The sequence below is a fragment of the Mesocricetus auratus genome, unplaced genomic scaffold (genome assembly GCF_017639785.1).
Source record: "Mesocricetus auratus isolate SY011 unplaced genomic scaffold, BCM_Maur_2.0 Super-Scaffold_100010, whole genome shotgun sequence".
In the NCBI taxonomy this organism is placed as follows: Eukaryota; Metazoa; Chordata; class Mammalia; order Rodentia; family Cricetidae; genus Mesocricetus; species Mesocricetus auratus.
In genome coordinates, this window is record NW_024429194.1 from 69,777,627 (window position 1) to 69,789,907 (window position 12,281).

General features: G+C 44.4%; 1 protein-coding gene across 4 annotated transcripts in view; it reads right to left on the bottom strand.

Moving 5' to 3' along the window:
* Ano6 (anoctamin 6) overlaps nt 1–12,281 on the bottom strand; it is a 175,194-nt gene that overhangs the window by 129,147 nt on the left and 33,766 nt on the right. For 2 of the 4 annotated variants that reach the window (XM_021225485.2, XM_005067144.4), the window contains exon 2: nt 8,300–8,362. The exons of the other annotated variants lie outside the window; for them this stretch is intronic. In XM_021225485.2, the coding sequence (XP_021081144.1) occupies nt 8,300–8,362 (63 nt within the window). The remainder of the gene's footprint in view (nt 1–8,299; nt 8,363–12,281) is intronic. 4 annotated transcript variants of the gene reach the window in all.

Here is a 12,281-nt window from a genome sequence, read left to right on the forward strand (position 1 = left end):
GACCACAGTGGAGTATGCTGGGTTCATGATCAAGCTCTCCAGTCCAAACCACAGTGACAGGCAATGCCCACTGCCTTCCACCCCAGCTGAGAAAAGAAACTTGGAGAAAAGAATGTATAGATAGAACTATTATCTCTGTACACACAGCTTTAACAGGAAGGACACAGTTCCTGGCAGGTACTACCAGGAGGCCTTCCCTGGGGGGGGGGGGACAAAGAGGGGAAAGCACACCCCTGTGCATCTAGCTTTCCTATTTCCTAATTGAAATTAACATCGCCTCACTACTGAGAACATAAACCCAGTGTACTTTGATGCTGAATGGCCACCAACCAAAAATGTCCACAGGGAAAAAAACCTTCAGAATATTTAACCTTTTACAAGAATCTTGTTCATGAAGCATGGGTTGCCATTTTAGTTAAAACTTTAAGGGTTTTGGGAATTGGTTTATTGACTAACACAAGAAAAACTTACAATTCACATTTCTTCTGTCAACTGTAGCATCTTTACTACCTATGCTAATGCCCGGTTACACATTATCTTAATTCTTTAAATGAAAATAAACCTGTGAGTAAAAAGAGACGTGACACCATCTGCTTCAAGTCCTTGGTCTTAAGGGCAGGCCAGGAGGCCAGGAGAGAGTGGGCATGTTTATAGAGGTGTGGCTAATCTGGGAACAGACCATAAGTCTGCTCCTTTCCCTGTCCACACCCCTCCCCAACAGAAGTAAACACCCATGGACTGGAGAGCCAGAGCCTGCACAGCAACGTGATTATATGCCTGATAAACAGAGATCAAAGCATGTAGCAGTGGGAGTCCTGACCTACCAGGACATAAACCAAGGAGGGCAGAGGACATGGGGACATGTGTTTGAACCACAGAGGACACACAGGCAAGTAGGAACTGGCTTAGCCACTGGAGAAGCTCCATCCTAAGGGAGGAAGGGCCAGGGGCAACTTCATGTCAACTAAACAGGTTCTTCTAGAAGAGGAGGCAAATTCCATTAAAAAATCTCTCTCTCTCTCTCTCTCTCTCTCTTCTCTCTCTCTCTCTCTCTCTCTCTCTCTCTCTTTCTCTCTCTCTCTCTCTCTTTCTCTCTCTCTCTCTCTCTCTCTCTCCCCATCCCTCCATTCCTCCCTCCCTCCCTCCCTCCATGCTCCACTAACCCAGCTCCACTAAACACTAGGAGTGTTTCCTCAGTGAGGATCCATGGCCTGGTTCTAAGTCCAACTCAGAATGTAGATCCACACAGAAAGCACAGTTAACACAAAAGCTGTCAGTATGGAGACTCCAAGACTTCTACCTAGCTCTCCCACTGGCTCTGTTTTTTCACAGAAACCTAACATTTGTGTGGGGGGTGGGGTCAGTGCTAGGAATTGAACACAGAGCCCTGCACAAGTGCCCTGAGCTGTGCCCGCCGCCCACCTCCACCTCTTCTCTTTCTTTTTCTCCTTTTAAAGGAGGGGAAAAATATAAAGCTTATATTCTGGTTGAATTATTTCATAAATAGCTGGAGTTAAGGATAATAAAGACCTAAAAATACCAATATCAAGGTTTCCTAAAAACAAACAGTTCAGCCACGTCATGTGGAGGAAGCCTGGAATTGCAGGAGGAATCGGCAAAGTTTCCTAGATAAAAGTGGGGGTGGGGGAACTGATACACCTTCAGACTGATCATCTGAGACAAATACATCCATGAGATAAGAAAAGATATTACCAAAAAGAAAAGCACTGGAGGGCAAAAAGAAGGGGGGGGAGAGAGAGAGAGAGAGAGAGAGAGAGAGAGAGAGAGAGAGAGAGAGAGAGAGAGAGAGAGAGAGAGAGAGAGAGAGAGAGAGAGAGAGAGAGAGAGAGAGAGAGAGAGAGAGAGAGAGAGAGAGAGAGAGAGAGAGAGAGAGAGAGAGAGAGAGAGAGAGATGGGACCTCAAATTATAGAAGAAATTAAAAAGTCTCTGCAGGCTTGAGAGATCCAATTCACAGAATGTTCAAATTAAGCTGACCAAGAGATCAAAGAGGAACTGTGCAAAGTGTGGAAGCCAATACCAGAAGACAGAAGTATTCATGACCAGAGAAACTAGAAACAAAAATCCAGGCATATAGCACTTTTTTTTTTTTTTAGAATCAATGGCTATTTTGCTCCTAGAACTAAATTTTCTCCTTGGGAGGCAGACAGATCTCTGGGAGTTCAAGGCCAGCATGGTCTACATCTGTGGTTGTCAACGTATGGGTTGTGACCTCCTTGGGGGTTGAATATCAGACATCCTGCATATCAGATATTTACATTATGATTCATAATAGGATAAAATTACAGTTATGAAGTAGTGATGAAAATAATTTTATGGTGGGGAGGTCCCCACAACATGAGGAACTGTACTAAAGGGTGGCAGCCTTAGGAAGGTTGAGAACCACCGCTCTACACAATGAGTTCAGATCAGCCTAGGACAGCATTTAAGAAAAGAAAATGAAGGAAGAAGAGGGGAGAATTTGCCAGAGTGAAAAGGTCTGCTAATTCCCCATGCATTAACAACATTTTCCAAGTTAGGATTAAAAAAGAAAAGCCCACAAAATTCTAGAGGGAAGGTTTTCACACAAAAGATTTAACGTCGAGATCTGATATATGCAACTTTCCAAGAAACAGCTCAAAAAACAGGGATGAAGAAGGTGTCAATAGTCTGAAAGTCCCTGGCTTCTGCCCTGAGCATCCACACTTAGCTAAGTCATTGCCTAAGACCCAGGAGCATGAAGGCATTTTCAGACATGTGTCTCTCATCTATGCAATCCCCACCTTCCTCTGAGACACTGGAAGTTGTGTTCAGGAAATACTAAACCAACCTTGAAGACAACACATAACGGGGCCTTCGTACAAGACAGAGCCTAAAGGAGCTGGCAGGATGGTGCTAACCGGGAACCATTCTCTGCAGAGAGGAGAAGAAGGTTTCTGAGACTTTTCCTCTAATGATGACCCTGACAGATTTCCTGTGTGGCTGGCTACACTGAAAGGAGATTTACAAGTGTAAAGAATTTGAGGTTGAATTATTTATAACTGCATCAAAAATTAAGGATAAAAAATCCAGTATTGGTCATGTAATCTAATCTTGAGAGAAAACATAAACCAAACTATATTAAACTTCTCATCTGTGGAGAAGATTCCACAGTTGCAATAAAGTAAACACTGAATATTGATCTCACCCAAATTACAGTGCAATTACAATATGATTACCATTGGCAAAATGAGAACAGAGAAACGAGGGGCAAGGAGATACGAAAGCAAACTAAATACTGGCACTGAAGGAGAATGCCTAACCCTGAAAACAGATAAATTACAATTGTAGTATATTGATTAGAAATGCACTGCAGGGAGATGACTATAAGAAACAGTCCAAGCTGGAAACACTGGTCTCTAGGGAACAGTGAATAGGAGATAGTGCCACTTGCACAACAAACCTTAGGAATTATTTAATTTACCAATTGTGCAAGCATAAGGCTAACTTTGCAAATATTTTTAAACTTTTTTTTCTGTCTCACTCCTTACAAGGGAGAGACCAAAGAGACGGATCAGCAGTTAGGAGTATTTGCCATTCTTGTAGAGGACCCATTAGGATTTCTAGCACCTACGTGGTGGTTCACAATACCTCTAATTCTAGTTCCAGGGACATATGGTGCCCTTGACCTCTATGTGTTCCCACACATACATGGTACACAAACTCATTCAGGCATACACTCAGACACACAGACACACACACACACACAGACACACACACACACACACACACAAATGGGTTTTTACAAAAAGGAAGAGGTAGACACAGTTCAGTGGTGGAGCACTTGACTAACAGACATACACCCTGGGGTCAATCACCGAGACTAAAAGAAAAAAAGAGTCCACACTCTTGTCAAACATCTCATGATATCTAGCCCCTACAATATGTGCATGCAAAAGATGCATCAGTGCACAAATCATAAAATGTTGTCCTGGGTGGGGAGCTCTAATTCTGCAATCAAAGCCTGGCATAAGTACTTCCAAAGTAACGTACACTACTTAGTGATAAGAAGGAAATAAACAGGTTGCCGTGACAGATGATCCTACAGGCAACGATTTGGGGCAAGCAGTGAGAGGAGAGGCCCTGAGGAACGACATCCGAGACCTGAAAGGATGGGACAGATGTTGACTGCAAGAGGGAAGCTTTGGGGGAAGAGGGAAGGTGGATGGCATGACAGCAGAAAAGGATTTGGTGCACGTAAGACAATGCCTTGTCGTCAGCCACCAAGACTAAAGAAAACAACAGAGAAAGAGTGCATCCTCACGTCAGACATCTCATGATACCCAGCCAATGTGACTCCAAAGGAAGGCAGAGATGAAGGGCTCGGCAACCAGCTGAGGTGGAGAAAGAATCCAGATGGTACCCGATGAAACGCCCACTGCCAGGCAAGCAACGGCAGGGCACGACAGCCTCATAGAGCTTTCTGGTGCAAAAGTGGGAGTCGCACACCCATCAGTAGACCACTGCTGAGGGCTGGTGACAGGCTGACCCAAGTGGAGACAGAGGAGACAAACACAAGATCGTTTTGGAAGGAGGACTCAAATACCGGCAGGAATAAAGACAGCAAAAGAGAAACCAAGGCTGGTTCCCAGTACATGCAGATATCATTTCAACTCTGGAAATAGGGAGAGAGAGAGGGTAACACCATCCATAGATGGGGAAGGTACCAGAGGAAGGGGCAGGATGGAGTAGGTGAGACATGGAGCAAATCTAGACTTCATCCTTGGAGAACGGACAGATGGAGAGTTTGAAACTCAAAATTAAAAGGGTTGTAACTGAAGCCCTTGGGGTACATAGGAGTATGTGGGGAAAGGGAGTCCAAACCACACCAGAAAAACAAAAAGCCAACTTCCTGACATCCTACAGTGAAGGAAATGCTAACAGAGGACCAAAGAATGGATTACAGGAGCTGGGAAGACAAGGTGGGAAGCAGTTCCAAGAAGGAAGTGAGCTGTGCACAGAATTCTGGTGAAGTAGCATCCCAGAGCTAAGGAAACAGCACATTTTAGGAAGGTGACACACCAGATAAGCCTGAACTCCACACACATACCTGTGTGACTCACTGTGCAGGAACAAGCTCCATCACCACATTCCTCATCTAGAAGTGTGTTCAGACGACAGAAGGGTCCAGAATAGCGATCCTCAGCTCAGCTAGAATAAGAATGTCTCGTCCTGCCCAGCTTAATAAGAGGTGTCCAGGAAGCAACCAGGAAACCCTGCGACCTACCTGGGAACCCCAGAGGCCTATGGACAAGCTTCCCAAACAGGAAGTGGACAATGTCTCCGCAGAGAAAACTAGATCTGTGGCGTAGGACAGAATCATTTTATAGGGCTGCTATGTTTTTCTAACTCAGGGCCTGTCGGAAGGAAATAATGCAGTGAAACTATGATGTCTCATTTGACCGATGCAGAGACTAACACAGAGGGATTAAGTGACTTGCCCACAATCACACAGGTAGCACACCATGGAGACTGAATTCCCAAGTCCAGGATGTCGGTGATGAAGGGCAAATCACTCACCATTTTGCTCATCTGCTTCTTCCAAATGAAATGTACCTGAGAATCAGATCACAGATTTCCAGCCATCAGCTCTACCCTCTTAAGATTATGCAACTGGCAAAGAGTGAGCACACGCACATAAGGGTCTTTGCTGTGCACATACATCGTGTGCAGAACACCTCCGTCAAGTTCCTTGCCATACACACCACCACTCTGCTGCGCACGGTCCTTAGAACACCCTCCCCTTGAACTTAGGTTCTGTTTGATCAGCACATGTTCATTTTCCCTCCTCCAGCCCCGACAACCGATAACCACTGTTATTCTTGGCTTCAATGAGTTTGACATTTTCAGATTCCACAAATAAGCAGCATTTGGCTTTTATTTTTGGCCTTATTTTACTCAACACAGTGTCCTCTAGAGTCATTTACGGTATCACAAATGGCACAATTCTTTCGTTTTACAGTTAAATAATATTTGTAGGTGTGTACATACATATACACACATACATATCCCATAATTTTTCTATCCATTTATCATCAATAGACAGGTATTCCCATATTTGGGCTACTGTGACCAATGCTTCAATGGCCACAGAGACATAATTATTGATTTCATTTCCTCTGGATACATAATAGAAGCCAAACTGTCTGATAGTGCAGTTCTGCTTTTAACGTTTTCAAGAACCATAACATGAAACAGCTTGACAATTTACATTCCCATTGATATGTCCATTGCTTCCCTTTTCCACACTTCACAAACAATTGCCATCTCATTAACGTACCAATGCTTAATAGAAAATCCAAGAAGCTAACGCAGTGGTTCTCAACCTTCCTAACCTGTGACCCTTTAATAAAGTTCCTCTTGTGGTGACCCCAACCATAAAATTATTCCATTGCTATTTCATAAATGTAATTTTGATGCTGTTATGAATCATAATGCAACTATCTGTGTTTTCTGATGGTCTTAGGCAACCCCTGTGAAAGGCCATTTGACGCCGCCCCCCCCCAGGGATCTCGACCCACAGGTTGAGAAACACTGAGCTAAAGCAAGCATTCTTCTATGAGGATAGTAAATTCTCACAGTTAATAAACAGTCTTATTTGGAGACCTCAACACCAGCCAAAGACACAGGACTTTGAAATCAGAAAGACTTGGGTTTAAATTCCAACTCCATTCCCTCGTGAACAGGAGTGTGAGTGTGTGTGTGTGTGTGTGTGTGTGTGTGTGTGTGTGTGTGTGCGTGTGTGTTTACTTATAAAACCTGAGTCCTAAATTGCAGGGCAAATACAGAAGGCCAATAGTGTGGCCTAGATGGGAACATTGTGCCTTATAGGTTTAATACAAACTTTAATACAATGCAGGTTTAATTTCTCTCTTCCTTTTTATTTCTAGAAAATGTTGTCATACCTCTGAAGTTTGAATTGCAAAAGTTAGTTACTCACCAATAGGCTTTTACTGGTCTGTTAAGTCCTTCATTCAAAATGTAAAAAGACAAAAAAAAAATCTGACAGAAATTGTTCTTGAGATTTTTTTAAATTTAAAAGTGATGAAAAATGCCCTTTTTACAACATAGTAAAGTTACCTAATACGAAAATGTTTTACAGTTTGAAACTAGGTGTGGTGGTCCACACTTGTGATCTAGTACTAAGGAGGTAGAGACAGGAAAATCAGGAGTGTAGGGACATCCTTGAGACATGGTGAATTCAAGGCCAGCCTGCAACATGAGAACCTGTCTCAGAACACAGGCAAACAGAAACACTTTGCGTTTATCTCCAAGTAAATCTGTTTTCTTTCCGCTAGCACTTTTAGAAGTGTTTAGTTTTGGAAGCTTTCCCTGACGTGTGGCGGTTCTGCTTCCACACACCCTGGTTGTGACAGTCCCTGCTAACAATGAACCTGTGAAATGTCTCGTGCGGATTTCAAAGCAGGTCTGAGCACTTTGGCCGCTGTTCTTCAACATCTTAACATCCTGGGGTCTACCCCCAACACTGCCCAGTTTGCCATACCGGTTCCAAGAAAGTTCAACTCTGAACCTTCTACCCATGACATGACACTCGTCATGTGTCACATTCACACTGAACATCACAGCCACCTATAGGCTGCAGAGCCACAATCAGGAAACATAGGCACACCAAGCTGGCAAAGATTTCCCAGTACAAACCATGGTTCTAAATATCTAGGAAAACAGAAGAAAACTTTTTTTTTTTTTTTTTTTTGTCATTTAGGAAAACTTGCATACCCAAAGCCAAAGAACTTAGTTCAGCTCTTTGGCCCGTGGCCTCTCAGAGTTACATATTCAGCATGAACACAAAGATGACTTAAAGCACATTTCCATGAAATACTATTTTCATCAGACAATTTTTGATCTGCTGAGGGGGGTCACAGGCTCCCTTTCGTCACGTCAACACCCTGACAGCAGCAGACTATTCAAAGCACCCCGAGCAACATGCCAGGTCACCAAAATCTTGTTTTCATTATACTGCCATTAACGGTCTTGCAAAACATTCCCTACCCCCAATAGTATCCTGACCCATAATGCAGTAGGCCATGGGAAATAAACTTAGCTGTCAGAGCTAAAATACAGAATCCGATCATTTTTAGCAACGCGTGTAGACTGACGGATTAACCAAAAGTTAGGGAGCTGCAATTCAACAAATTCAAACACAGTGACAACAATATTAGGGGCTGTTCTCCCGAACCGATCGCACAAGTGAGGGAAACCCTAAATAAAAGTGCCATTCAAACACAACCGAGGGGATCTTACCCAGACCGGATGGTAGGAGAAAATGAGGAGCCAGAAAAGGCTTCCTGGAGTCAGGAGCATCACCTGAAGGATGAGGAGGTATCAATAAATACAATAAACAAACGTAAGTACTGGCATTGGGCAACGGAAAGCCCAGAAGAGGCATCAGACCCGAGTTCCAGGCCTGCCTCTGCAACAAAGGTCTGACCTTGACCAAGCCACCCCACATGGTTAGGTCAGTGAGTCAGTATGTTGGCCACACTCTTGCTGCACACCAGAATGTCCTGGGGGCTTTTCGGAGATGCATTCCCTCCTCCAGAAATGTGGTATGATTGGGTGGGCATCAGGGTTTCTTCAAAACCTCCAGGTACTGCCAGTGTGTGGCCAGGCCTGAGATTTACCCCATGAAGTGACCTCTCAAATCCTAGGCGTCTGATCCTGGGGATAGAGTAATTCCCCTAGGGAGCTTCTTAAAACCCCAGTGGAGACTGCATCCCAGACAATTAAACCAGAACCTTGGAGTTGGCAATCAAGTCCCAGACATCTGAAAATTCCCAAGCTGGTGCCAAGCTGTTCCCAAGGTTGACACCCATGTTCTAGACCCGTGCTTTCATTTCCTATATGGGCAATGATGGATGGGAGAAGGACGGGAAGAGAAGCTAGTCTCTGTCTCTCTCTCCCTCGTTCTCCTGTTAAATTCAAAAGAGAACACCACCAGGGACCACCGGTGGGTTTGAAATGGGTTTGCACACAGTAGCTGATTTCAGGTGTGAATGTCCTTCACGTCAGAGCCTGGCAGGTAGGATAGTTCCAAACTGCTCTTGTTCTAAATTGAAAATCCGATGCTTTTCTAACAATGACTCCACAGTGTGTGCTCTGCAATTCCTCGGGTAGAATTTGATTTGCATGATTGCCTGTAACACGAGCACTGCATTCTTCACTCCTGAGGTTACTTACATCCACTTATTAGGCACTGGTGAACCAAACAAACAGTAATTAGAAACCCTGCAGCCAACCCTTAAAATCTGTTGCTGAACTACACATTTCCTGTACTCAGGCGCATACGCACAATATGTCCACAGCACCACAAAATCAGAGCCTCAGAAGTACCAATGCCATCAGGGAGACACATGACACCTCAGGGCCTCCTTGGGTCTGCAAAGGGAGCCAAAGGCTGCTTTAGAAGAAGGCTATTCTCGTCCAGCCCTTCTCACAGCCAGGTAAATATTACACTGGCCATGTATGTTTTAGAAGTCTCGGGGTGAAAAGGGACTCTGCGGGGCCCTGGCAATGAGGAACACCTCTAAGAGACAGCCTCTTTTCCAGAAACATAAAGAGCATCTGCACCCTGGCCCAGCTTATAAACTACTGGCAGGTGACACCTAAGGGTAAGAGGATAGGGTAGGAAACCCTGCAGCAAGCAGAGCTCTGCTCCACCCTCAGCATCCAAGCCACATGGGTTGGGTTAGAGGATCTGCTAATCTCAGGAGCCACTGGCCACCCTGGCCGGCAGCGGGATCGGGATCTTGGTGAATGCTAAGACTGCTCACATTCCAGTACAAAGCTGGCTCCTGGCCACCTTGCCACAGGCTGGGGGCAGGCAGAAAGGAGTCACAGGCAACAGTCATTAAGAACGTCTGTCTGACTTAACTGCAAGTGGGCACTTCCGCTAGTGACTCAGACAGACCCCTATTCCTGGGTAGGGCTGAGGGAAAACCCTTCCCTGCATAGCGTGGGCCTCTTCCAAGAGGCTGAAAGGTTCACACAGCCCTAACCAACAATAAACAGGAAGCTGGAAAACAAAGACTGTTTTCACCAAAAAGCAGTCTGGCCTACTCTATTAAGTGGCATCTTAAGCTTTAAAGGGAATACAGCTCTCCACTTGGGGAGTTAGCAGTGGGAGTGGCCCTGGAAGCAGCCCAAATGCCCACTATTAACAACACACACGATGAATTGCTACATAGCATTTCAGGGTAGTCAGCGCATGGATGCCTCCCTATGACACATTAACACATGGAGAAAACTGCATCCAGCCTCAATACAAACAAAAAACAAAAAAAGGAAAAGTGAAAATGTCAGAAGTTACTTGTCAGGCCAGGGACAGGACACGGAAGGTTGGTTTTCCTTTACTATCAAAGCAGTTTCACGTATCTTTTCTTCTCTTACCCCCCTCCCCGCTAGTAACAGACAGTACCATGGCAAAGTGCTAATCTTGATGTCTCCTTCATATTCATCTCCCTGTATGAAAACAAAACAATGCTGTTTGAAATAGATGTTAAGGAAACTGTGACTCCTCAAGATCCCCATGTCCAAGTCCTAACGCTTGGCTCCTCTGGAGGGGACCATTTGGAGCCGCAGACTTTAAGGAAGTGACTGTGTTAACCAACGCGAGGCTGTTAGGGTGGGGTCTAATCAGACTGGTTCCTGAACAGAGGACTTTTGTCTGCAGGAGGAGATACCATGTGTGTGCACACTGAGGAAAACCATGTGGAGATACAGGGGCAGCTGTAAGCAAGTACAGAGACTGACCTCAGGAGACCAGGGGGGCTGACACCTTGACCTAGGCCTTCCAGAACAGTGAGGAAATAAACATCTGAAAATAAACATCTGTAATACTCTTAAGGCTGTCCAAGCAAATGAATACAAGTGAGGAAAAAGCAGAGTCAGCTGTGTGCGGAGTTGTGAACCCCTGAGACCCTTCAGCAGTTGCTCTGACTCCCACGGCCTCTTGTGACGACTGAGCAAACTCAGAATGCCCAAAATCAATTTTAAGTTGCTTTTCACATAAAAGTAACTGCATAGGTTAACGCCAGTGAGTTTTAAACAACTGAATTTAGTGGTTTGGGCTTTATACTCAGGAAAGCCATTTTCATAATGAAAACGCCAATGCTTTCTAATTACGGATGGAATTGTAAACATTAAAAAAAAACTGACAAGGAAAGAGAAATCATTCGTTCCACTCTTCATGGGAAGGGCTTGATGACACAGCGAAATGTTTTGCAATTTGAATTGTACCGGAAATTGTCTAGAATTTAAAGCTGGGATTTTTTTTCCAGTTGTACAAAACTTGATTCAGGGCTCACAGCCTCAGACGAATCCCAGGCCCTTTCTCTAATTTTTGCTGTCACAACCCCTGGTCCTGTGGTTAATGTCATTCTGCAGAAGTGAAGATGATGGCACCGTGTCTAATTCAGCAATACTAACATCCCAAGTGTGTGACCCTGGAGACACAGCTGAGGGCCTTGCCACATGTCAGGCAAGCCACGACCTCCACGTCCACACTTTTTCCACCTGTAAATATAGCCTTAAAAGGAAGATTAACTGCGTATTTTTAAAACATACATAAACTAGCACCAATGTGCGTGTGTGCTGTTGGAGGCACATCTTAAGACCTGCACATTCTCTCTCAACCATCACAAAACAAATATATCAGAAGCCTGTGTAATATCTCTGCTCCATAAAGTCAGACTTTATCTAGTAAACTGTTCTGTTCAGCCCAGGCCAGTTCCCTGCCTTTACTGTATCACCAGAGTATGTAGTATTTCTCAGAACCCAACACCACTAAATGAGTCAAGTAAGAGGTACCTCACTACTTTTTCCAAGAGTTAAGAGAAACAGCCAAGATGCAAAGAACACTGTACAAGGACTTGTGGGCTGGAGGCAAGAGAGCATGAGGAACACACTCTACCACGTGACTCGTACCTACTCTAGACACCAGTCAGTACAGCTACATCTTTAGGAAGGAAAGTGAGTACCATCACAGAAACAAACAGAAGAGGACACCTATAGTCCCAGTGATTGGAACGTGGAGGCAGGAGTGTGGCAACTTTGAGGCCAGCCAGAGCTACACAGTGGAACACCGAAGAAAACAATAAAAAGGAAAAAAAAAAAAAAGACAAGAATTCCTTCAGGGAGAACATAAAGGCTAAATATGAGGCATGACCAAAGATCTGTATGAACAAACAGCTCACGATTATTATTATTTATATGAAAGCAAAGAACT